Source organism: Ochotona curzoniae, unplaced genomic scaffold (assembly GCF_017591425.1).
Source record: "Ochotona curzoniae isolate NIBS_2020 unplaced genomic scaffold, NIBS_Ocur_1.0 scaffold_4701, whole genome shotgun sequence".
NCBI lineage: Eukaryota > Metazoa > Chordata > Mammalia > Lagomorpha > Ochotonidae > Ochotona > Ochotona curzoniae.
In genome coordinates this window covers 62919304-62942966 of record NW_024467122.1, presented here as the reverse complement: position 1 = coordinate 62942966, position 23663 = coordinate 62919304, and the positions used below count along the sequence as shown (strand labels likewise).

General features: G+C 39.0%; 1 protein-coding gene across 3 annotated transcripts in view; it reads left to right on the top strand.

Annotated features, from left to right (window-relative positions):
* The window catches only part of ALDH1A2 (aldehyde dehydrogenase 1 family member A2), a 156879-nt gene that overhangs the window by 95821 nt on the left and 37395 nt on the right, over positions 1-23663 (top strand). For all 3 annotated transcript variants that reach the window (XM_040969497.1, XM_040969495.1, XM_040969496.1), the window contains exons 2-4: positions 10269-10373; positions 10554-10694; positions 13875-14004. In XM_040969497.1, coding sequence (XP_040825431.1) covers positions 10620-10694; positions 13875-14004 — 205 coding nt within the window. In that variant the 5' untranslated portion in view covers positions 10269-10373; positions 10554-10619. The remainder of the gene's footprint in view (positions 1-10268; positions 10374-10553; positions 10695-13874; positions 14005-23663) is intronic.

Genomic DNA, 23663 nt, shown 5'->3' with positions numbered 1-23663 from the left:
CTAGGAAAGCAGTGGAGAATGGCCCAAGTCACTGGAAGGAGACTCAGAAGAGGACCCTGGCTCCTGGCTTCAGGTTGACCCATCTCTGGTTGTTGTGGCTGCTTGGGGAGTGAATCAACTCACAGAAGATCTTCCTCTCTGTATCTCCTCCTCTATGTATATCTAACTTTCCAATAAGAAAAAAAACGCAATTAAAAAAAAGAATAAAAAGCTAACCCATAAACTGTGACAAAATATTTGCAAATTGTGTAACTGATGCATAGTTTTTATTCAAAATATACAAGACTCTTAAAACTCAACAATATAACATTCTCCAAGAGTGGTATAAACAGGCATCTCACCAAGAAAATATGCAGATTGCAAATAAGAATATGCAAATTATCTTAATTCTTTTTTTAAAGATTTATTTTATTTTTATTTATTTTATTTTTATTGGATATACAGAGAGGAGAGACAGAGAGGAAGATATTCCATCCAATGATTCACTTCCCAAGTGAGCGCAACGGTCGATGCTATGCCGATCCGAAACCAGGAGCCTCTTCAGGGTCTCCCAAGTGGGTGCAGGGTCCCAAAGCCTTGGGCCAACCTCTAATGCTTTGCCGGGCCACAGGCAGGGAGCTGGATGGGAAGCGGGGCCCCCAGGATTAGAACCGGTGCCCATATGGGATCCCAGGCGTGCAAAGCGAGGACCTTAGCCACTGCGCCATTGCGCCGGGACCGAATATACAAATTATCTTAACATCACATATCATCAAAGAATGGCAAACTAAAACAGCAAAGAGATATCACTGTGTAGTTTCTAGAATAGCTAAAATCCAAAACAAAACAAAACAAAACAAAAACCCTGACAGCATGTAATTCTGATGAGAATGTGGGCAGAAGTTCTCATTCAACATTAGTGAGAATGCAAAATGGTATAGTCATTTTGGAAAACAGTTTGACAGTTTTTTTTTAAGATTTATTCATTTTTGTTACAAAGTCAGATATACAGAGAGGAGGAGAGACAGAGAGGAAGATATTCCGTCCGATGGTTCACTCCCCAAGAGACTGACTGCAACAGCCGGTACTGTGCCAATTCGAAGCCGGGATCCAGGAACTTCTTCCAGGTCTCCCACGAGGGTACAGGGTCCCAAAGCTTTGGGCCGTCTTTGACTGCTTTCCCGGGCCACAAGCAGGGAGCTGGATGGGAAGTGGAGCTGCCAGGATTAGAACCGACACGCATATGGGATCCAGGTGCGTTCAAGGCAAGTACTTTAGCTGCTAGGCCAGGCCACTGGGCCCCAGTTTGACAGTTTCTTGCAGAACTAAGATCAGTCTTACTATGTGATCTAGCAATTGCTCTCATTGGCATGCAAGTGGATGAACTGAAACTCATGGTCACATATCAGTGTTATAGGAGCTTTATTGATATTTGCCCAAATGAGAACCAATCAAGATACTCTTATTTTTTAATAGGTAAATCCTTTTAAAAAAGATTTTATTTATTTTTATTGCAAAGTCAGATATACAGAGAGGAGGAGAGATAGAGTGGAAGATCTTCTGTCCGATGATTCACTCCCCAAGTGACCACAACAGCTGGAGCTGAGCCAATCTGAAGCCAGGAGCCTGGAACCTCCTCTCGGTCTCCCATGCGGGTGCAGGGTCCCAAGGCTTTGAGCCGTCCTCTACTGCTTTCCCAGGCCACAAGCAGGGAGCTGGATGGGAAGTGGAGCTGCTGGGATTAGAACCGGCACCCATATGGGATCCCTGCGCATTCAAGGCAAGGACTTTAGTCACTAGGCCACCAAGTTACTGTTTTTTAAATTATTATTTATGATACAGTTCCATAGGCTCTGGGATTTCCCTTCTTTTCTCCCTAAGTCCCTTCCCCCATTCCCCCCATATTATTACAGTAGTATAGTTCTTCACAAACAGTCCTAAGTCCATCATTCTGCTCTTTAAGTGTATTCTGACATATTAGGTATGGACAATGGTAGAGAGGTCAGCATCCTTTTGTCAAGATATATTCAACCGTTTTATTGGGAGTCCATCTTTAATTTGGAAGTAGAGATGTATACTGCATTGTTTCTTCACATCTGGATATGATAGTCTCTATTACACAGTTACTAGATGTCCCGTTAAATGAAAAGCAATAAAACAAAATCAACAGGAAGAAAAATAGGAAATTTACAATGCCATGAAGTTAAATAACATGCTACTGAGCAGCCAGCATGTTGATGAAGAATTGAAAAAGAAAATCAAAAACCTTCTTGAAACAAACAACACAAATATATGACCTATAAACCAGTGAAGAAATTAAGAACAAAACTTTTTTGAAGAAATGAAATTAAAAACAAAAATAGGGCCTGGCGTGACTTCTGGGATTGGCTTATTTCACTGAGCATATGGTCTCTAGTTGGAATGATTTTGTTGTAAAAGATATAATTTCATTCTTTTTAATGGCTGAGTAGCACCCTCTCTCAGTTGTGTAGTGTGCAAAGATATTCTCTGATTCTGTTGGTTGCTTCTTCACTCTGTTGATCATCTTCTTTGTTGTACAGAAGCTTTTTAGTTTGACGCAGTCCCATTTGTTTATTTTGGTTTTGATTGCCTATGCTTTTGGTGACTTTTCTAAGAAGTCTTTCCCAATTCCTGTATCTTAGAGAGCGCTTCCTATGTTTTCCTCCAATAGTTTGATGGCGTCTGGGTGCAGATTTAGGTTCTTGATCCATTAGAGCTTATTTTTATGTAAGGTGATAGGTGGCTGTCTTGCTTCTTGATCTCCGTAGACTGCTATCCAGTTGTTCCAACAGCATTTGTTGAAGAGACAAGGCCTTCCACATCTTTGGTTAGTTTAATTCCTAGATATTTAAGATTCCTCTCCACAATTGTAAATAAGACTGTGCTTAAAATTTCTCAGCCATGGAGTTATTTGTGTATGCTAGTGTCATCGATGCATGTTCATTAATTCTTTTATGAGTTCCAACAGTCTCCTGATTAAATCTTTTTTTTCTATGTAGAGAATTGTGTCATCTGCAAACAGGGATAATTTTATTTTCTATTTGAATTCCTTTAGTTTATTTTTCTTGCCTAATAGGTCTGGCAAAGACTTCCAATACTGTTATTGAAGTATATATATATGTAATATATATATATTATTGTGTTAATTGTGTTATATAATGTTCCTTCTATGCCTATGTTGCTTATGGTTTTTAGTATGAAGTGGTGTTGGATTTTATCAAATACCTTCTCTGTATCTATTGAGATGATCATGTGGTTTTTATTGTTCAGTTTGTTGATGTGGTGAATTACATGCATCAATTTGCAAATGTTAAGCTGTCCCTGCATGCCAGGGATAAATCCCACCTGAGCTGGGCGAATGATCTGCCTAATATACTGTTGGATCCTGTTGGCTAGTATTTTGTTGAGAATCTTTATGTCTATGTTCATCGGGGATATTGTTCTGTAGTTCTCTTTCTGTAGCACCTCTATTTGGCTTTGGTATTAAGGTAATACTGGCTTCATAAAGAGTTTGGAAGGATCACCTCTCTTTCTATTGTTTGGCATGGCAGGTGGAGAATTGGGTAAGTTCTTCTTGAAACATTTGGTAGACTTCTGCAGTGAAGCCATCTAGTCCAGGGATTCTCTTGCCTAGGAGGGATTTATTTACTGATTCAATCTCAATCCTTTTTATAGGTCTTTTTAGATTATTAATTGCCTCATGATTCAATTTTGATAGATTGTGTGTGTCCAAAAATTCTATCCATTTCTTCTAGGTCTTCTGATTTGTTGGCATATAGCTTCTTGTAATAGTTTCTAATAATTCTGTGGATATCTGAGGTTTCTGTTTTTATATTTCCTTTGTTGTCTCTGATCCTATTGATTGATATCTTCTTTCTCCTTTTTTGATTAGTTGGGCTAGTGGGGAGTCTGTTTTGTTGATTTTCTCAAAGAACCGGCTCTTTGATTTATTGATCTTATATATTATTCTTTTGGTCTCTATTTGGTTTATTTCCTCCCTTATTTTTTTTTTAATTTTTCCATATTGTTTCCTTCATGTTTAAAGGGGGTATTAAGGGAAAAGGCCCATCCAATTTCCCACCCTCCCCAGGTCCCGGATGTAGGGTATGCTCTGAGGTTTTGGCTCAAATTTCAACAGTTAAGAATCGCTGCCCATCTTGCCACTCCAAGCACTATGAGGTCCTTAAAGAATCCACTGATTGACATAGTCCTTTATTTTGTTTATTTCCTTTTTCCTGCTATCTTGAGATTGCTTTGCTGTTGTTCTTTTAGTACCTTCAAATGTATGATTAGTTCATTTACTTGTTGCTTTTCTAATATCTTAACATAAGCATTGATTGAGATGAATGTTTTCCTGAACACTACCTTTTTTGTGTCCCATAAATTTTGGTATGCTACATTGATGCCTTCATTTGTTTCAAGCAATTTTTAAATTTTCCCTTTGATTTCCTCTCTAACACATTGTTCATTTGGTAGCATATTATTTATTCTGTCTCCAGGTATTTTCATGTCTTCTAGGGTATTTTATTTATTGGTCTCCAGTTTCACTCAATAATGGTTTGAGAAGATGCAGGGCATAATTTAGACCTTTTTTTTTTTATAATTTGCTGATTTTTTTTTCATGGAATGTAACATGGTCAATCCTTGAAAAAATTCCATGTACTGATGAAGAAAAGTGTATTCTCTGTAGGATGAAAGGTTCTGTAGATATCAACTAAGTCCCTTTGCTGTAGTGTCTGAGTGAGCTCTGTTATTTCCTGGCTGAATTATGTCTCATCTATCTGTTCATTGATGCTAATAGGATATTAAGGTCTACCACTATTATTTCATCGGAGTCTATTTCTCCCTTTAAATCTATTAATATTAGTATTGATAAATAGATTACCAGAGAAATCTAATAGTTACAAACTTATATTTATTAGTGCAGTACCAGATATTTATAAATATAAAATGGCAGAGCTAAGAGATGCATAGACATATCCACCAAGATGGGGATTTCTTTTAAAAAAACATTTATTTTTGTTGGAAAGGGAGATTTACAGAGAGAAGGAGAGACAGAAAGATTTTTCATCTGCTGATTCACTCGCCCATGTGGCCGCATTAGCTGGAGCTGAGTCAGCCTGAAGCCAGGAGCCACGAGCTTCTTCTGAGTCTCCTATGTGGGTGCAGCCCCCAAATGGATTCCTGCACATGCAAGGAAAGGATTTAGCCACTGAGCTGTTGTGCCAGAACCCAAGACAAGAATTTCAACATTAACAGTTTAACAGATAAAGTGTTAGTGGCTACTCTTGTGGCAGAATGGGTCTACTTGAAGGTTGGAATAGAAAGAGAGTGGCTTCAATGATGCTAACATCCTAGTGTTGAAACATTGTATTTTAATTTGATGGGAACTCACTTTTATGTTAAATGTGTTTTTGTATGGTTTAATTTAAGTACCACATAAAAATTTTATTTCCCAAATATGCTTTACATTCCTCAGTGTGTTTTAGGTTGCACCTCAGTGAAGGAGGTACTATGTTTCCACTCTTATCAGGAACAATGTTAGACAGTGATTCATTTCCTTTCCTAGCAGACATTCCATTACAGTTAACATGAACTAAGTGTCTGCCGTATCCATTATGTCTTAATACCAACAACAACTCATAAAATGTCAGTGGTCAGTTCTTCACAGCTATGGAAAGTAAGTTAGGTTTAATACTAATCCGTCTCAGAAACAGAAAGTAGACAGGTACTTTCTTCAGTCTGCCCTCCTCTCTTTGGTTATGGCATCACAGAATGTGTAAGGGTACAAGTAAGTAGTTTTGTGTATCACAAATGAAGAAGATGAGGAATTGTCAGGTGACTTAGGATCGACACCTTTTTGACTCTCACAACGCTCCAGAGGGAAAAGATGGCATCTTCCCTGATGCATGGTTTGAAATTCAGCAAATTTTCTGGTTTCATGTTGACATTAACAAACATTTGAATTAAAACAGTTTATAAAATGAATATTTTATAATGAATGAATAAAATGAATATTTTTGTATTCAATGATCCGTAATTTTAAGACATAGCTTAATTGTCTATGTCATATTCCACATATTCACATTCAAAGAAGTTGTTGTGAAAGAAGGATGGTAAATCCCTATTCTTGCATTTAAGAAATTTGTTTTGGGCATTTGTAATATGGATTGTAGGCTTCAAAAGAACACATTGGGCCTGGCGCGGTGGCGCAGTGGTTAAGGTCCTCGCCTTGCACGCCCGGGATCCCATATGGGCGCTGGTTCTATCCCGGCAGCCCCACTTCCCTTCCAGCTCCCTGCCTGTGGCCTGGGAAAGCAGTCGAGGACCAAAGCTTTGGACCTTAACCACTTGCGCCACCGCGCCGGGCCCGAGGACCAAAGCTTTGGGAACCTGCACCCACGTGGGAGACCTGAAAGAGGCTCCTGGCTTCGGACTGGCATAGCATCGGCCGTTGCACCCGCTTGGGGAGTGAATCATCGGACGGAAGATCTTCCTCTCTGTCTCTCCTCTCTGTATATCTGCCTTTCCAATTAAAAAATAATAAAAATAAATCTTTAAAAAAAAAAGAACACATTAATTTTGATTTTTAAAAAAAATCTCCATTCTGAAATAATTAGAGATTTACACCAATGAGCTTAAAAAATAATGCCAGGAATTTCTATATGTCTTTTGTCCTGATTTCTTACATGTTCTTAAATGACCACAATGCAATGGAAAAGGTGAGAAAATAATATTGTTATAATATTGTCAAATCTAAAAACTTTATTCACATGTTACCAGTTGTCCCAATCACTTTTTTTTTCTGGTTCAGAAGTCAAGCTTTTGTTCCATATGATGCACTTGATTCTGTATTTTCCTAATGTCCTTTAATTGGGAATTAATATTTAAATGTTATCACCCTTGCGGTTTAAACATTGTGATGACCAGTTATTTTGTAGGTTTTGCCTTAATTTAGATTTGCCTAGTGTGCTTCATGATTGAATACAGGTTATGCCTTTTGGTCAAGAATACAGCAGATACAATGTTGCATACCTCTCAGTACATTATGTTAGCTGCACGTGACATAATTTTGTCCCATTACCAATGATGTCAACTTTAATTATTTAAGGTAGTTTCTGTCGACTCTCCAATGTAAAGTTACTGTTGTCCCTCTCACATATAATAAGTATTTTGACAGGAGGTATTTTGAGATTAGATGAACATCTAGTTTTTTGTTATACTTTTTCTGCTAATGCTAATCACCATTGGTGATTTTTACCTGTAGAAGTTATTACTGTGGTATTTGACAAATAGTGATGATGTAATACCATCATTTCTTTTTGTCTATTACTTGGAATTACCTTTGAAGAAGAGCTTTTTCTTGTCTTCCATTTATTTATTCAGTAAGAATTTTGGGCCTGGTGTGGTGGCCTAGCGGCTAAAGTCCTCGCCTTGAACATACCGGGATCCCATATAGGTGCCAGTTCTAGTCCCAGTGGCCATGCTTCCCATCCAAGTGAGTGCAACGGCCGGTGCTGCACCGATCCGAAGCCAGGAGCCAGGAACTTCCTCCAGGTCTCCCACGCGAGTGCAGAGTCCCAAGGCTTTGGGCCGTCCTCTACTGTTTCTCCAGGTCACAAGCAGGATAAGAGAAGTCGAACATCCAGAACATAAGCCAGCGCTCGCAAGGGATTCTGGCACGTGCAAAGCAAGACCGTAACAATTAGGCTATTGTGCCGGACCTGGGCCTGTTCACTTTTGGAATTCATTTGATTTCTGGTACTGTCATGTTCCAGACTCATTTGATAGTGTCTCTGTTGCAGCCCTGCAGCAAACCATTCAGTTTATAAAATATTGTAAGACTGGGTCTATACAATTAATGTAGAAAAAAAATCTAACCCAGGCATACCAGGGAAAAAAGGCATTGCATTTACTATCTGATCCCAGTGACCCTTTTTATTTTTTAAATTGTAAATAACTTTATGAATACTTTATAGAAGTTAAATAAATAAAGAGATCGGGAAAATTTTAAACATAGCAAATCGGATTTTTATTTTGTATTTCCCTGGCCTGGGAGGTGTATGTAACCTGAAATGAGTAGTGCTTGAGTGCAACTTCCTGCTCATCAGCTGTCGTACATGGATCTGGATCATATTCATGTCGTCGTACTGACTCCAGATTATAAACACAGGTCTAATAGATTCCAGCTTCATGTTACTTCTGCCTTTTCTTCCATGTGAGTTATCACTACATAAGAAGACAGACATGCTTTTAATGCCTTTTTAAAATAAATGTCCATTAAATTGATATACCTAATGAACTTTTCTAATTTCTATGCAATCTGTCCTTCCAGTCACCTTTGTATGTGTTCATATCATCAGCGTTTGCCTGTTTCTGCATGATGTCAAGTAATTTTTTCCCCATAGATATCAAAAGATAAAAGAATTGCCATGTAAACTGTTATAGGATAGTCTAGGTTCTCATTTTGTAATATTAAATGGTGAAGTGTTTCCTATTAGGCCCAGCGCAGTAGTTTAGCGGCTAAACTTCTCACCTTGAATGCACTGCCAGGGCACTGGTTTGTGTCCTGGTAACTCCGCTTCCCATCCAGCTCCCTGCTTGTGGCCCGGGAAAGCAGTCGAGGACAGCCCAAAGCCTTGGGACTCTGCACCCATGTGGGAGACCCAGAAGAGCTCCAGGCTCCTAGCTTCAGTTTGGCTGACCTCTAGCTGTTGCAGCCACTTGGGGAATGAATCATTGGATGTAAGATCTTTGTCTCTCTTCTTCTGTGTATATCTAACTTTCCAATAAAAATAAATAAATCTTAAAAAAGTGTTTCCTATTGATTAACTAAAGAGTTATTTTATTTCCCTTTGATTTTTATGTATGTTGTTTATTCTTTGGTTCTTGACTTCAAGAAATTCCTCTATCCCTCAATGTTGCTTTTTTTTTTTTTTAAACTATCTGGTGTTTTGGGGAGCATAATAGAAGTTTATGATGAAATAATTTCTATAAGATAAAATGGCAAATATTTCACAATATAGGAACTGTAAGATCACTGAAATTCCGTAATACATAGTCGATTTATAAAATGACTAATGAACTTTCATTATTATAGTGAGAAAATTAGTTTCATCCTATTTTAGGTTTTTTTCTGTGTTCCTTTGAAGATCTTCAAGATAGAATGAAAGTTGTGAAATATTCATCCCTGCAAACAGTTAAAAGTGTTCCACCAAAAAAACTTAAAAAACTAAATTTGGATCCAGTGGATTCTGGTATTACTCCAAATGTTAAGAAATTTAATACAGTCCTATAGTGAATAAAAAGGAATAAGGAACATTATAAAGGATTCCTTTTTCCTAAACCAAATAATATTCCAGAAGTAACTTTTTAGTGAAATGAGCATCTGAATTTTTCTTGTTGTTGTTCTTGCTACCTGTAAACCATTTTGTGTTTCAAGGAAATATGCAGGCATGAAGCACTACAGGTGTGAGAAAATTTGTTACATGTAGTGAAACGAGAACTAAACCAGGTGTCCAAGAACTGTAACTTTAGTTCATTCTTGGACATTAACTAATGCTGTTTCTTTGGACTGAGCAATCCTGGAAGCCAAGTATGTTGAAGGAGGCCTTGAATCTGAGCCATGACAAGAACCTGCTGCTTTGAATCTAACTTCTCTGCCTCTCCATTTTCTCATCTTTCATATAACAAGGTCCTGCCTCACAGGCTTGCTGTGAACATTTCATACACTACTGGAAACCGTAAGAACCCTGGGGGACTGAACTCTCAGAGTCACCTTTGTCTTCTTGTGTTTAGAGTACAAAAATAATGACCTTGTAATTGTGTAACTTTTTACAGGTTATGACATACAGTGTTCATTTAAATTCATTATGTTAAACTTTAATCTTAAAATGTCTGCAGGGAGGAAACCCTCTGTGGACCAGGGCTTGGACAATCACTACCTATTTTGTTAACCTCAAGAGAATGGTTTGTATGTATGTCAGATTCTCTGTCCTTCCATGATTGTAAGAACGTTAGTTTCTGGATGACACTGAGGCAAGCACATCATAGAGGAGACTCATGCATTTGGGATGTGGCTGGATAGGATAGTTGAAGGACTTTTGATTCATGTAAGATTCTGTGTTTCTGCTACATTCAGTTATGCCAACATGCATACCAACAGGTTTTATTAAGCATGACATTTCCGTAGTGTTTGACCACTGACTGGTTTTGTACCACTTGTACTACTTGTGACAAGTTCCTATTCTGTTTCTTTATCCCCATAGATCTTTATTAATAATGAGTGGCAGAACTCAGAGAGTGGGAGAGTCTTCCCTGTGTATAATCCAGCCACAGGAGAACAGGTGTGTGAAGTTCAAGAAGCAGACAAGGTACGTCTTTTATATAGAAAAAAATTTTATGTGAAGCATCTCCAAATAGCAGAGCAGCAAACATATGCTTTCTAGATACTGCCACTCATGTCCATTTGCCACTTTTCTCATGAGAGCAGGTGATTTTTCCTCGATTTAAGTTTTGTTTTCTTCTCAGTTGTACCTCTCCTTCTCTAACAGGCAGATATAGACAAGGCAGTGCAGGCCGCCCGCCTGGCTTTCTCTCTTGGTTCAGTGTGGAGAAGGATGGATGCTTCTGAAAGAGGACGTCTATTGGACAAGCTTGCAGACTTGGTGGAACGAGACAGGGCAATTCTTGCAGTAAGTAACCAAGAGAACATTACTTTTCTATCCAAAATTTACCATTCCACTGAAATTTAGTTTTGTTTTTTTTTTTGTTTGTTTGTTTGTTTGTTTGCTCTTTCTGAGAGTATAGCAAGAAGCAGCCCTGGGTAAATGGATAAAAAGCTAAAAGTATGTAATACCTGTGAAAAATGAGAGGTGTTTGGTTTTAAAGATCAGGGGAGGTAAGAGATAAGCTTGAATGTCTCCTCTCCCGGAATTTCAAAGAAAAAAACCTGTTAATTTTCTATGACCTGATAAGGATCCTTACAGACACCCCCTTAACATACAAAACAAAAGCAAGCAAAGGGAGAGTTTCCTTGCTACTTTCATAGAACCAGTTTCAAATGATTTTTTTTAAAGATTTATTTTTATTATTATTATTTTTTTATTGGAAAGGCGGATATACAGAGAGGAGAGACAGAGAGGAAGATCTTCCGTCCGATGATTCACTCCCCAAGTGAACACAAAGGCCGATGCTATGCCTATCCAAAGCCAGGAGCCTCTTCCGGGTCTCCCACGCGGGTGCAGGGTCCCAAAGCTTTGGTCCTCAACTGCTTTCCCGGGCCACAGGCAGGGAGCTGGAAGGGAAGCTGGGCTGCCGGGATAGAACCGGCGCCCATATGGGATCCCGGGCGTGCAAGGCGAGGACCTTAACCACTTGCGCCACCGCGCAGGGCCCGATTTTTTTTTTTAAGAATCAAATTGGGAACATTTTTTTTACCTCTCCAGAGTTAACCTCTTATGCATGCAAGGCAAGAGTACTGTATCCACCCCTCTTCTTAGGAAAACAGATCACACCTGGGCTTCCTTACTGTCCTTCCTCAGTGTCTTCATTTCATGGTTCTTCCTTCTTACTCTCTGCCAAGGGATTTGTTCATATCATGGAAACCAAAGTGATCTCCTTGTGGAGATAGATGGCTTGACAGTCTGCTATGGGTAACTTACTTGTCTGTGAAAACATTTCTGCTATTCCAGGGAATACTATTCCAGTGAAGCATTTATAAAAAAAAAAGACGTGTGTGGGGAAGTAGCTCCTTTTTGAGAGCTTCACAAGATGCTGAGCCTATGAAAAGCTCCAAAAACTTCTACCTGATGTTTTCTTTTCTTTTCTGTGTTTTTTTCCCCCAAGCCTCAGGTAGCCTAATGATATTAGATGGAATTTAGTTCTTTGGACTACCTTGCCAGAATGTAGGATTTCCTTAAAAGTCAAACTTGCGTTTTATTCTGTTTTTTTTTTTCTTCTTCTTCTATTTTTAGTACACTTCCTGGCACATAAACAGTAAATGAGAACAGATAGATGATCAATGATCAATGAAAGCCTACTTAATTGAGTTAAATGTATTATGGCATGTAAGTGTATTTCTAACATTTTAACAATATATACTAGAAGATGATATAGTTCATTTATACAATTATATTTTCTTTTTTTTTACAAAAGACTTATTTTAAAGACAGATAAAGGGAGAACTCTTCATCTGCTGGTTCATTCCCCAGGTGGTTGCAACAACCAAACAGGCCTGAACCAGGGCAAAGCCAAGAGCCAGAAGCTTCATATGGGTCCCACATGTGTGGCAGGTGCCTAAGTATTTAGACCATCATCTGCTGCTTTTCTCAGGCCATTAGCAGGGAGCTGGATTGGAAATGAAGCAGCAGGGACTTGTCCTAGTGCCCCTATTGGATGTGGCATTGCTTTGCCTGCTAAGCCACAATGCTGGCCCCTACAATTGTATTTTCATATCATAACACTCTGCCTTTTTCTGCCTTGTCTTACTGTGCTCAAGGTTTTTTTTTTTTTGGTCCATATTCTCAAATGAGATTCCTATTTTTAAATATTCCTAAGCCACAAGAGAAGTTTTATTAAGAGGTAGCTTCTGGAATAAAGGTGAGCTCCTGTCCAGGAAAGTAAAATGAATATTGCATCAAAATAAACACAATTGAAACTAGACCTAAGGCTGACAGTTCTCAGGCACATTTGACTGGTGTCAGTAATTCGTTGGGCCCATTCATGAGGCCTACGTTCTGCTTACTGATTGTATTGCACCGTGTAGAGCTTTGCCAACTACAGGGATGTGGCGCCATCACAGAACATGTAAGTATTGTGAAAAGTCTTGGGAGATGACTTTATTCCTTGTGATGAGCACACAGTAATTAAGTTTCATGATGTTTTAAAATGAGTTTCATCTGGTAAACAGAAAAATTACACTGCAAACAGTAGAATTTTCATCTCATTGATTGGGGAGCATTCCAATCTTAGCTTTGTCAGCAATAAAATCATTCCCCACATTAGTATATGTTAGTATAAAATGTCCTTATAGAAAATAGATTGTGAAGTTACAAACATGTGTCGTTTATTTCATTTGTTAAACTTGCAACATCTTTAATCTCTTTTAAGTCAAAATAGTTTCCCCCCCCCCCACTTCAGTGTGTTCCCTTGTTTTTGCTACAGATTTAACCAGTCTAGGAGTGTCATTACAATAATGTTTAAAATATAAAACTGTTTAATATCATCATTTTTTATTAAATGGGCCAGATACTTCATTCTTAGTAGATAATACTTGTTAATGTAAATGTTTACTAAAAAAACCTGCCTTCAAGTGGTTAAAATCTGGGCTGCCCTAGAGGAGCTCTTGTTTATTTGGTGGTGATAAATAAACTTGCCGTGCACTGTGGATACTCCATTGCTCAGCAGGGGTCTTGGCAGCTGTGGAGAACATTTTATATTCTCATCAGCTGCATAAAGAGCCCATGTCACCTCTCCTCTTTCTGGATTCAGATTACTGCCATATACTCTCCTAAATCCCCATTGAGCTTTGACCGTTAATATAACAGAGGCTGGTTTGACAAACAAAATATTTCTTTATCATCAGCTTAAGAATTGTTGTGTATATGTATTTGGATAATGGTTATTGAAAACACACAGACACAAGAACGTGTACTTATGTATAAATATCACTCTGGATTTTACTAGAAACCAAATCACACTGGCAGTATTAGAAATGTTCCTATTTGGGAAGTCAGAGTTGACCTAGTATACATCAGCATTCATATTTATTTGCATTCTCTCTTCTCTATTACTTCTGCTTTACAAACTATTTAGTATCTCATTGGGATAGGATACAATGATGACTTAATGCCTCTCCATTTCTTTTCTTATAGACCATGGAATCCCTAAATGGAGGAAAACCATTCCTGCAAGCTTTTTATGTGGATTTGCAGGGTGTTATCAAAACCCTTCGATATTACGCAGGCTGGGCTGACAAAATTCACGGGATGACCATTCCTGTAGGTAGGTAATGTCTGAGTATGCTGGAAAGGAAAATGTGAGGCTTCATCAGAAAACACTTCCACTGCCAAGGACAAAAGCAGTCACAGAGCAAACAGCTACAAGCATTTTTAGAGCAGCTGGAGCTGGCTTGAAGAACCAAACAGATTATGTCATTAACTTTGACAGTCACATTTTTCTGTATCTAGATAGTTCACCTGTTGGTGTAGTGGCAAGGCACTAAAGCTGACACCTCAGTCCACAGGGGGTCAGATGTATGTTCTCAACTGCTTAGAGCTCAGCTGTGTGCTTGATGAGTCCTGGGAATGTGGAGGGCTCTCCAGGAAAAAACCAAGGAGGCTAGGTCTGGGCCCTCACTTTCCTAAAACTAAGATCTACTCTTTGGAACAAAGTAGGCCTTAAAAAACTTATTAAAAATTTATTTTGAAAGGCAGATTTCCACAAAGTGAAGAAGAGACAGAATGGGATTTTCTATCTGCAGGTTCACTCTGCAAATGGCCACAATGGCCGGGAGCTGAGCCTGTCTGATGTCTGGAACATGGGGCTTCTTCTGGGTCTCCCATATCGGTTCAGGAGCCCAAGGACTTGGACCATATTTCATTGCTTTACCAGGGAGCTGGTTTGGAAGCAGAGCAGCCAGGACTTGAACTGGTCCCCATATGGGATGCTGGCACTGCAGGCTGAGTCTTAACATGATATGCCACTTTGCTATCCCTAGGCAGAAAATATTCTAAAATGTAAACAGCTGTGCCCAACTCGTGAGATTATAAAGGATTTTCATTAAAACGTTTTCTATATTTTTTATAATAGTGAGTACTTTTATAATCTAAGAAACCAAAATAATCATAATCCTTTTTAAAAAATATTAAAATCTAGATTAGAAGAAAAAACGGACAACGCAGAACAATTAAAGGCCTCTACAGAAGAGTTATAGTTAGGGCTAATTGTGTGACTTGACTTGTCTTTGGTGCATTCCTTGGATGGAGAAAATGCTCAAGCCTGAAGCATTCAGTGGCCTGATCTGAGCTGGAGTGCTGGTAATCGCTATACCAACTGTGTACTTGTACAGTAGCCCCAAGAAGGCATTATTGTTAACATGCTCACCTAACGGGGGGAAATTGGCCTGCAAAAATTCAATCATTTTTGTAATTCATTCAGCAAATAAAGCTAAAGCTAATATTTTGTTATTAGAACATATGTTTTACTAATTTTACTAGCTGATCTATGCTAGATACTGGGAGGGAGAAATGCCATACAAAACAGCGTGACAGAGTAAAAGAGATAAAAGGATGTTGTTGATAGTGAGTAGACAGAAACTCTATCACATGTTTACGCTGGGTGCTGCTGAGTGCTGAGCTACGTGTTCTATGGAAAACAGTGCTTTCTCTGGAAAGTGCATACTAGTGAGAATGGAAAGGCTGGCTATGTTGGCATGTCTGTGTTAGGGTCTTCTTTGCAGGCTGAGCAGCATTGATCCACCAGAAAAAGGAGTGGTTTGGCTGATTATAGGAGGACTTAGAAGAATGCTTCTCAAACTTTAATGTGCACAGGAACCAAGCATCTTTTTTTTTTTAATAAAAAAAATTTAATTTTTATTGGAAAGTCAGATATACAGAGAGGAGGAGAGTCAGAGAGGAAGATCTTCCATCTGATGAATCACTCCCCAAGCAGCCGCAACAGCCAGAGCTGCGAAGATCTGAAGCCAGGAACCGGGAGCCTCTTCTGGGTCTCCCACACAGGTGCAGGGTCCCAAGGTTTTTTTGGCCGCCCTTGACTGCTTTCTCAGGTCACAGGCAGGGAGCTTGATGAGAGGCAGGTGCCCATATGTGATCCTGGCTCATGCAAGGTGAGGACTTTAGCCACTAGCCTACTGTGCCAGGCCCGAGATTCTGTATTTCTAACCAGCTGCCAGTCACGCGTGTCTTGTTGATCCTGTGCATTGAGTAACAAAGGTAGGACCAAGGGAACATGAGTAAGTGGTGTGACTGTTCTGTTGTGATGTCTCATCATGCCATAAGGTGGGAAGAGAAGTCATAGTGAGTGTAGAGAAAGGATCGAGACAGCATTTCAAAAGACCATTTTACTGTTCCCTCTGGGTAGTCAGGACCTGTAGAATATTAGTCTTTCTTACCACTCAGAGGCTCCCTTGTTCCGCAGACTCAAGCATTCAGCAGACTGCTTTTGGGTGAGGTCAGTTCCTTGGTTCATCCCTGGCACTAAGGAGATGATAGAACGAGTGTCCTGCAGCGCCTCTGCTGCATCTGGGCCTAGCCTCCATGAGAGGTCGCTGTTTGCTGTGAGCACATCAGTTACAGGGCCTGAGATTTAAAACCTTTGCCAAAATGAGGACATCCATATCAACTTTTTGATTTCGACTCTTCTATTTCAATAAGGAAAGCTAAATTAAGACCAAAATATTTACTTACTTATTATTTTGTCTCTCATGTCAGCTGCCATTTCATTATTAAAACAATTTTATATATTTATATATTTATATATCTAAAATTTTAAAATTTATATTTATATATAAATTTTAAAATTTTTATATATTTATATATTTTTTCAGATTATTAACAGATATCTTAGGAGTATGACTAAACAGAAGACTGTACACACAGATGTGTTTAGCCTAAGAGTATCTTGGTTTTATTTTATCTCCTAGGAGGGAAGGCCATAGACTTTGTAAAAATTTGTTGAAGCCTTTGATAATGTTCAGTGCCTTAGTGTAACTTTATCCAAAAGCCTTACTATTTTCATCTGAGGTTGTTTGGAGAGCCCGAGGTTGTTGACCCAGGAGTAAGAATTTGAGGACTTACACAAGATCGATGTTCCTTCTAGTGGTTAACTCCCCAAATGCCTGCAATGGCCAGAGGTGGGCTGGCCCAAAGCCAGGATCCTAGAACTTCTTCCAAGTCTCCCACATGGATGCAGGGACCAAAGAACTTGAGCCAACCTCTGCTGCTTCTTCGGGCCATTGGCAGGGAGTTGGCTTGGAAGCAATGCAGCTGGAACTTGAACTGGCACTCATATTGGGTGCTGGCACTGAAGGCAGATGATTAACCTACCCCATTTCTGTAATTTTGTACGTGAGATAGACTGGATCTAAGAAGGCATTGTACCCATTTTACAGGTTAGAAAGAGAGATAATATGTGTTTAGCATGTTGAACAAAGTCAATGTGACTAATAGGTGATGGGCTAAGATTCAGACCCAATCCTGTAAATCCTCTTCTGTGGATACTGGTTCAGCAAGGCAGGAAAGTGAAGTCTTTATCTTATGCAGACTTTTAGATTCATAAGCAATTGATTTTTCTTCACATTAGCTGTGTTCTCTAAAAGTCATTGCGAATGCTGAATAAGAAAAAAAAAAAAAAGCGGTTGCTCCTTGGGAATGTACAGTTACATTCGTTCCTGTGAGTTTCTGGTCACATTTTTCTCAACTGATCAGAACATGTTTTATGTGAATTTCTGTTGAAAGACTCTTTGTTTAATGTGTATTGTTGATTTATGAGACTCAAACTCATGGTCAGTCAGCAAACAGTCCTATAATTCATGCCTGAACAAAGTTGGTTTAATACACCTACTTTCTGCATAAGGCCATGGCAGCCTTCTTGCACATAGAAATGCTGGATGAGCCACTCAGCCATTTAAAGCAAAGAAATTATGAACAAAAAACCCACAAAAATGTGAACAAAATGACACTAACAGGATGACAGGAAACATTTTATTTATTTGTTTTTATAATCTTGGAGCTGAAAAAGGCCAAGTACCTGCTGATTCAGTCTCAGCTGAGAATGTGTGCTCAGGATGAACTGACATTTTCTCTGTTCTGCATACACATGCTAGTAAATGACTGTGAAAGCTCTGAGTACTGAGTTTCAGTGAACAAAGTTTAGTGAATAGGCAAGATCTCAAATACAGTCTGTGGGTGATAAAGTTCAACTGTATCTGGAACCTCATTCTCTCAAGATAAAAGTTACAAATCTCTAATATTGTACAACCCCTCATCCTATAAATATCCCATCCTTGAACATATGAGTGAAGGTGGCTTTTATAATGAGAAAAACATACAACTCTGTCCATCCATAAAAATTAATCAAAAGGTTATTTTTATTTAAAAATATAAGACTACATTGTTTTACTACATTAGTCATTCCATGGTTAATACAGCATAGTATCTTTAACACTGAAGGATTATAACCAGTGAGTGGGAAGAATTATGTATTGTCTCTTTCTCTCCTGCTTATTTAGGAAGGCTGGGCCCACATACCTTCATGTCCTCTCTCAGGAGTACACTTCAGCATCTCATTCATTCATTCATTTGTTCATTCATTCATTACAAATAGCACTTAATATTTTCCAGGTCCTTTGTTAGGCAATGAAGACATACATGTGAGTAAGATGTTATTGAGAGTCAGGCAGACAAACAGGTGGGCATACAACTGCACTGCAGTACAGTCTGCTCATATCTGAAAGCACAGATTTCTGTGAGAGTCTATAGGCAAGACCTCTCACCCAATATTAGGCATCCTGGAGGAAGTAGGTAGGTAATACCAGATGATGTCTAAAGCTTAGATTGTGGGAATAGCCTGTGCAAAGCATAGGGAGAGGAGAGCACAGTGTGATGGTGGGTCTGAAACTATACCAGATAGAAAAGATATTGGGGGCCTGTGCCTGGACCCCAAAACTTGTTCTATGCCACAAGTTTTATTCTATAAGCAATAGTGAGTCACTGAATTATTTGAAATCTATGGATTCCTGGATCAGAATTGCAAATTTTTTAAAATATTATTTATTTCTATTAGAAAGATCAACAGAAACATCTTCCATCTGCTGGTTCACTCCCTAAATGGCTGCAACAGCTGGAGCTAAGCTGATCTGAAACCAGGAACCAGGAGCCTCCTTTGGGTCTCCTACACAGGTGCAGGGTCCCAAGGCTTCTGAGTCATCCTCTACTCTTCACAGGGAGCTGCTTTGAAAGTAGAGGAGCCAGGACACAAACCAGAGCCCATATGTGATAGTGGCGCTTGCATGTGGATGTTTGGCCAATTGAGCCATTGCACTGGCCCCCGGAATTGCATTCTAGAAAGAGCACTTGAACTGCAAATGGTGAATCATTTTGAGAGAGCACATATCTGATTTATTTCTCCTCCTTAAGGTTAGCCTCTCAGTGGAATATTTAGGAAGAGGAGCAAAGGATTATTTTACAATCACCTTTGAGCTATTAACTGAACGACTGTTTCTTGTACTTAACTGGGAGCTTCCTCCAGGCCCATCCAGCCCGAGGCCTACAGTTGAATGTTACTGTAGAATTATGAAGTGCCAGGTTGATTCACAAGGGTCTTGATGTGATTATCTTTACAACACTATCCATTATTTCCTGCCATGGTACCCAGTGGAGCTATTCTCTCTGCTCATAAATCCTATTCTTTGATCTTTCTAGTATAGCAACTCTTAATTACAATGACAAATAATAATCGTTACTATGATTTATTGAATGCTTAATCTATGCCTATTATATTATCTTTAATCTCAGAGCAACCCTGAGCAGAAGTATGATTTCCCCCATTTTGGTTATTTTCACCTATTTCAGAATCTTTTGCTTTTTTCATGCTTCCAACATCATTGTGATGAAGGTTCAAAGCTTGCTTTCAATTTGCTGAAAGAAAAATGGAGGTTAATTGACTTGTATAACCTTAGATTGTCATATAACAATTGCTTTCGTTGCTTTTATGAAAAAACATAGTCCATGTTTTAAGCTGATTTCTAGCATAAAAATGCTCATAAAATCTATTAATACGTAGAAAATATTTTAAAATTCCCAGGTTATAAGTAATTATTTACCTGCTTCACCCGCTTCCAGTTTCACCAATTAGACTAAAGAATAGTCTGACTTAGATCCTAGGGTTTTGTCTTTAGTCAGCCAAATCTGTTGAGTGTTGTCCACAGTGAATACATGGGGTAGTTGTTCAGTTAGAATGAAAGCAAGAAGAAATTCATTCAATTCTCAGAGGACCTTGGGTTGGTAGGGAACCTGACTGGTGCAGACTGAAAGTGCTGTCCGCTTCACAGGGACCTCTTTGAGAAGTTAGGACTAAGCAAGGGTCTGCGCTACCCTTTAGGCCAGTCTCCTCACTTCATCAGGGTTGAAATAAGTAAATTAATTATTTTAATGACCATCTGAGGCAGCAGTGGGAGAGCTAAGATACCTTCATGACAGACTCAGGAACAGTAAGTCCTCCTTCTAGAAGCTACCAGCAGACTTCTGGGAGAATAGTGTTAGAACTACTTCCTACTAAAGTAAGGTTGCAGTGTTTGTGTAGGCATTGATAAAATTTATCATCACAGTTGAAAATATTCAGTGAGATCTGTCTACTGAATTGATAGGCAGCTGCAGAGTATGCAGTGCGATAGGTCAGTGTCATTTGTCTAATTGTTTAAATCTGGATCAGCAGAAGGGTCGGCAGCCCCTTGAGTTAATTCAGAACACAGAGAAAAGAAGGTCACCTGCATTCACTGAGTCATGTTACATATTTTATTTTGTTGAAAACTCATTTTTTATTGCTGCTGTGTGTAGTATTTGCTGTAATTCCTGAAATACTGCTAATGTTGTAATTAGAAAACATTTCTTAAAGTTTGTATTTGATGAATTTCTCCTCCGTTTCTGGCATATTTCAGATTTTCTTACTTAATTGACTATAGAGTCAATAATCATACTCTATTTTATGTATACAATGTACTCATGCCAGATATTCTTATGAGAATATAAATTGTCATTTTTCTAAACAACGACAAAGTTACCTTTAAGAAATAATATTTACAGTGGAGGAGTCTTAATTGTTCTAATTAAGAATAGCTGGATTTCCTATGTAAGTTGATATGCCCCCATTAAAAAATACAGAGCAGGAGCAGGTGTTTGTTGTAGCAGTTAAGTGGTCATTTGGAATGTCTGTATCCCATGCTGGAGTGCCAGGGTTGGAATCCCAATTCCACTCTCCCGTTCCAGCTTTCTGCTAATGTGCACCCCAGGGGCAACAGGTGGTAACTAAAGTACGTTGGAAGCCTTTGCCTTCCCATCCCAGCCCCAGCTGTTAGGCATTTACGGAGTCAATCAACATCTGTCTGTTGGTCTATGTGTCTGTCTTGCTACCATTGAAATAAAGTGAATATATAAGTTGAAAGCTAATTTTCCTGAATAGGAAACAGAAAAGTGTCTCCATATTCGGCAGCTTATGCGTTCAGAAGAAGCATATTCCATTACTCACTTTTAGGGAACAAGCGTCCATAATATGGTTGTACAAATGTCTCAGTGCACATATATTCAATAAAAGTTAATCCATAGTTCAGCTAAATTCATAGTATAATGAGGTATTTAATTGTAAGGCTTCTGTATTCATGAATTGAAAATTACTCTTTATTTATTAAAAACACCCAGATATAAAAGGTTGTCTCAGCTGTGCCTCAAAATAAACCCCTTTCAATCTGAACTTTTATTTTCTTAAATGAAAGGAGAAAGACAGTGAGAGAGGAAAAGGTTGTATACATGTGATTTTATATTTCTTCTTGTAATTAATTTTTTGTTAGCAGTAGAGCCAGAGAGAAGGACAGCATGCCCGTCTACTTTGCTTACTCTCCCAAGTGCCTGCAGTTGCTTGGAGCAGAGGCCAGAGGCAGTGCCAAGAACTTATCTGATCCAGATGTCTAACCTGAGTGACAGGAGCGCAGTTCTCTAGGCTGTCACCACAGCCTCCACATTAACAAGAAGCTGGAATCCGGCGCTAGTGCTAGGAGTCAAACCCAGGCCCGTGAGCATGTCTTAACCACTGAGTGGGAATTTCTGCTTTGATTTTTCCTCTCATTTTTTGTCTCACCATAGATATCTTCTAACCTGTTGATTGAGAATGTAGCATTTAGAAAATAGTTCTAACATTCTCACCAAATGCAGTTCTTTTTAGTGGAACCTAAATGCGCTATAATCTCATCTATTAAATAATTACACCTAAACTCATCATATTCCTAAAATGGAATATCTGAGTTCGGGTAGAGATTGTTTTCATGTCAAGTTTTTAAGCTAAAAGAACGGGGAAAATGAGTTTTTACATTATTCTGACATATTTAAAGGACAGCGTTAACATGAAACATGGGAAAGCAGACTGTATCTTTTTTTTTTTTTTCTGGACAGAGAAGAGCACTCATTATGTTATCTCAGCCACAGAAGAGGGAAAGAGTTTGCACTCTGTAATCCCGTGAAGTTGACTCAAGCTAGATAACAGGGAGAGAGGCGTTCGGTTGTGGGCTCACCACCCAGTGGGGATGTTGCTCTGCAGTGTTCTCTCTCTCTCTCTTTTGTTTGTTTTTTGTTTTTCTTTCATTTTTCATTTGTTTCTACTTTTCTTTTTGTTATTTATTTATTTATTGCAGTGTTTGCTTTAAAACTTAGGGTACTGGAGTTTGTGTGAGTTCTCTGTCCAAATAATCAAGAATCATCTATATCTTTCATCTCAAAAGGGTTGTCACAGATTTGGTCTGTCATTTTCCCCCTGTTCTTGTCCACTTATCCTCCTTCTAGATCTTATACTGTAGCTCTGTTGTTTGTGATTACCCATATCTGTTCAACATCTTCCTCACAAAAGCATCGTGAATATCATTTCATGGGCAGAGAACTTAAATTCTGAAACTCAGCAGCAACTCCAGGAGCCACAGCCTAGCCAGTTACATCACTTTGGACTTCACCTTTCCATGCAGGTTTTCTCTGTTATAAAGTTCTGATAGCAATCAGTGCTTTACTGTTTTTCACAGTTGTGCAAATGAAGTGGAAAGAATGTGAAATATATGAGTCATATATATTTCATACATGAAATATATGAGTTGAAATATGTATTGTTACTTATGTCACCATTTAAAAGGCATTTAAAAAGTGACCAGATTTTCCTTACTTCATAATTATGCCAGGCAAATTAGTGGAGTTGCCAAAATAACAAAGAGTAAATAAATAAAACTGAGAGTAAAGAACTGTGATGTAACTGCACCTCCTCGTGACACCTGTGGACTGTCTTCTACCTGCTTGCTTCCTCTCAGCCTCTGCTCAGTGCATGGGCCATGGGTCAGCTGCACAGGCATTACCTGGAAACAGGTGGGATGCAGGCTCCCAGAGTTCATCTCAGGCCTGTTGACTCAGAATCTGCATTTAAACAAGGGCTGCAAGTGCTTTGGGTGCACATTTCTGTTGGAGAAGCACCATGCAGCATGGAGAGCAGGCTGCTTCTGTGCAGTAAACTGATGATCAGTGTTTTTCTTTTTTTAAAGACTTATTATTTTTATTGGAAAGGCAGATATATAGAGAGAAGGAGAGAGAAAGAGAAAGAACTTCTATCCTCTGGCTCACTCACTAAGTGGCTGTAGCAGCTGGAGCTAAGCCAATCCGGAACCAGGAGCCAGGAGCTTCTTCTGGATCTCCCTCATGGATGCAGGGTCTCAAGGCTTTGGGCCGTTCCCTACTGCTTTCCCAAGCCACAAGCAGGGAGCTGGGTAGGAAGTGGAACAGCCAGGACACAAACTGGCCCTGATATGGGATACCAGCATGTGCAAGGCAAGGATTTAGTCAGTAGGCTATTGCGACAGGCCCTTATGAACAGTATTTTAACTCTCAGGCTTGAAGAATATT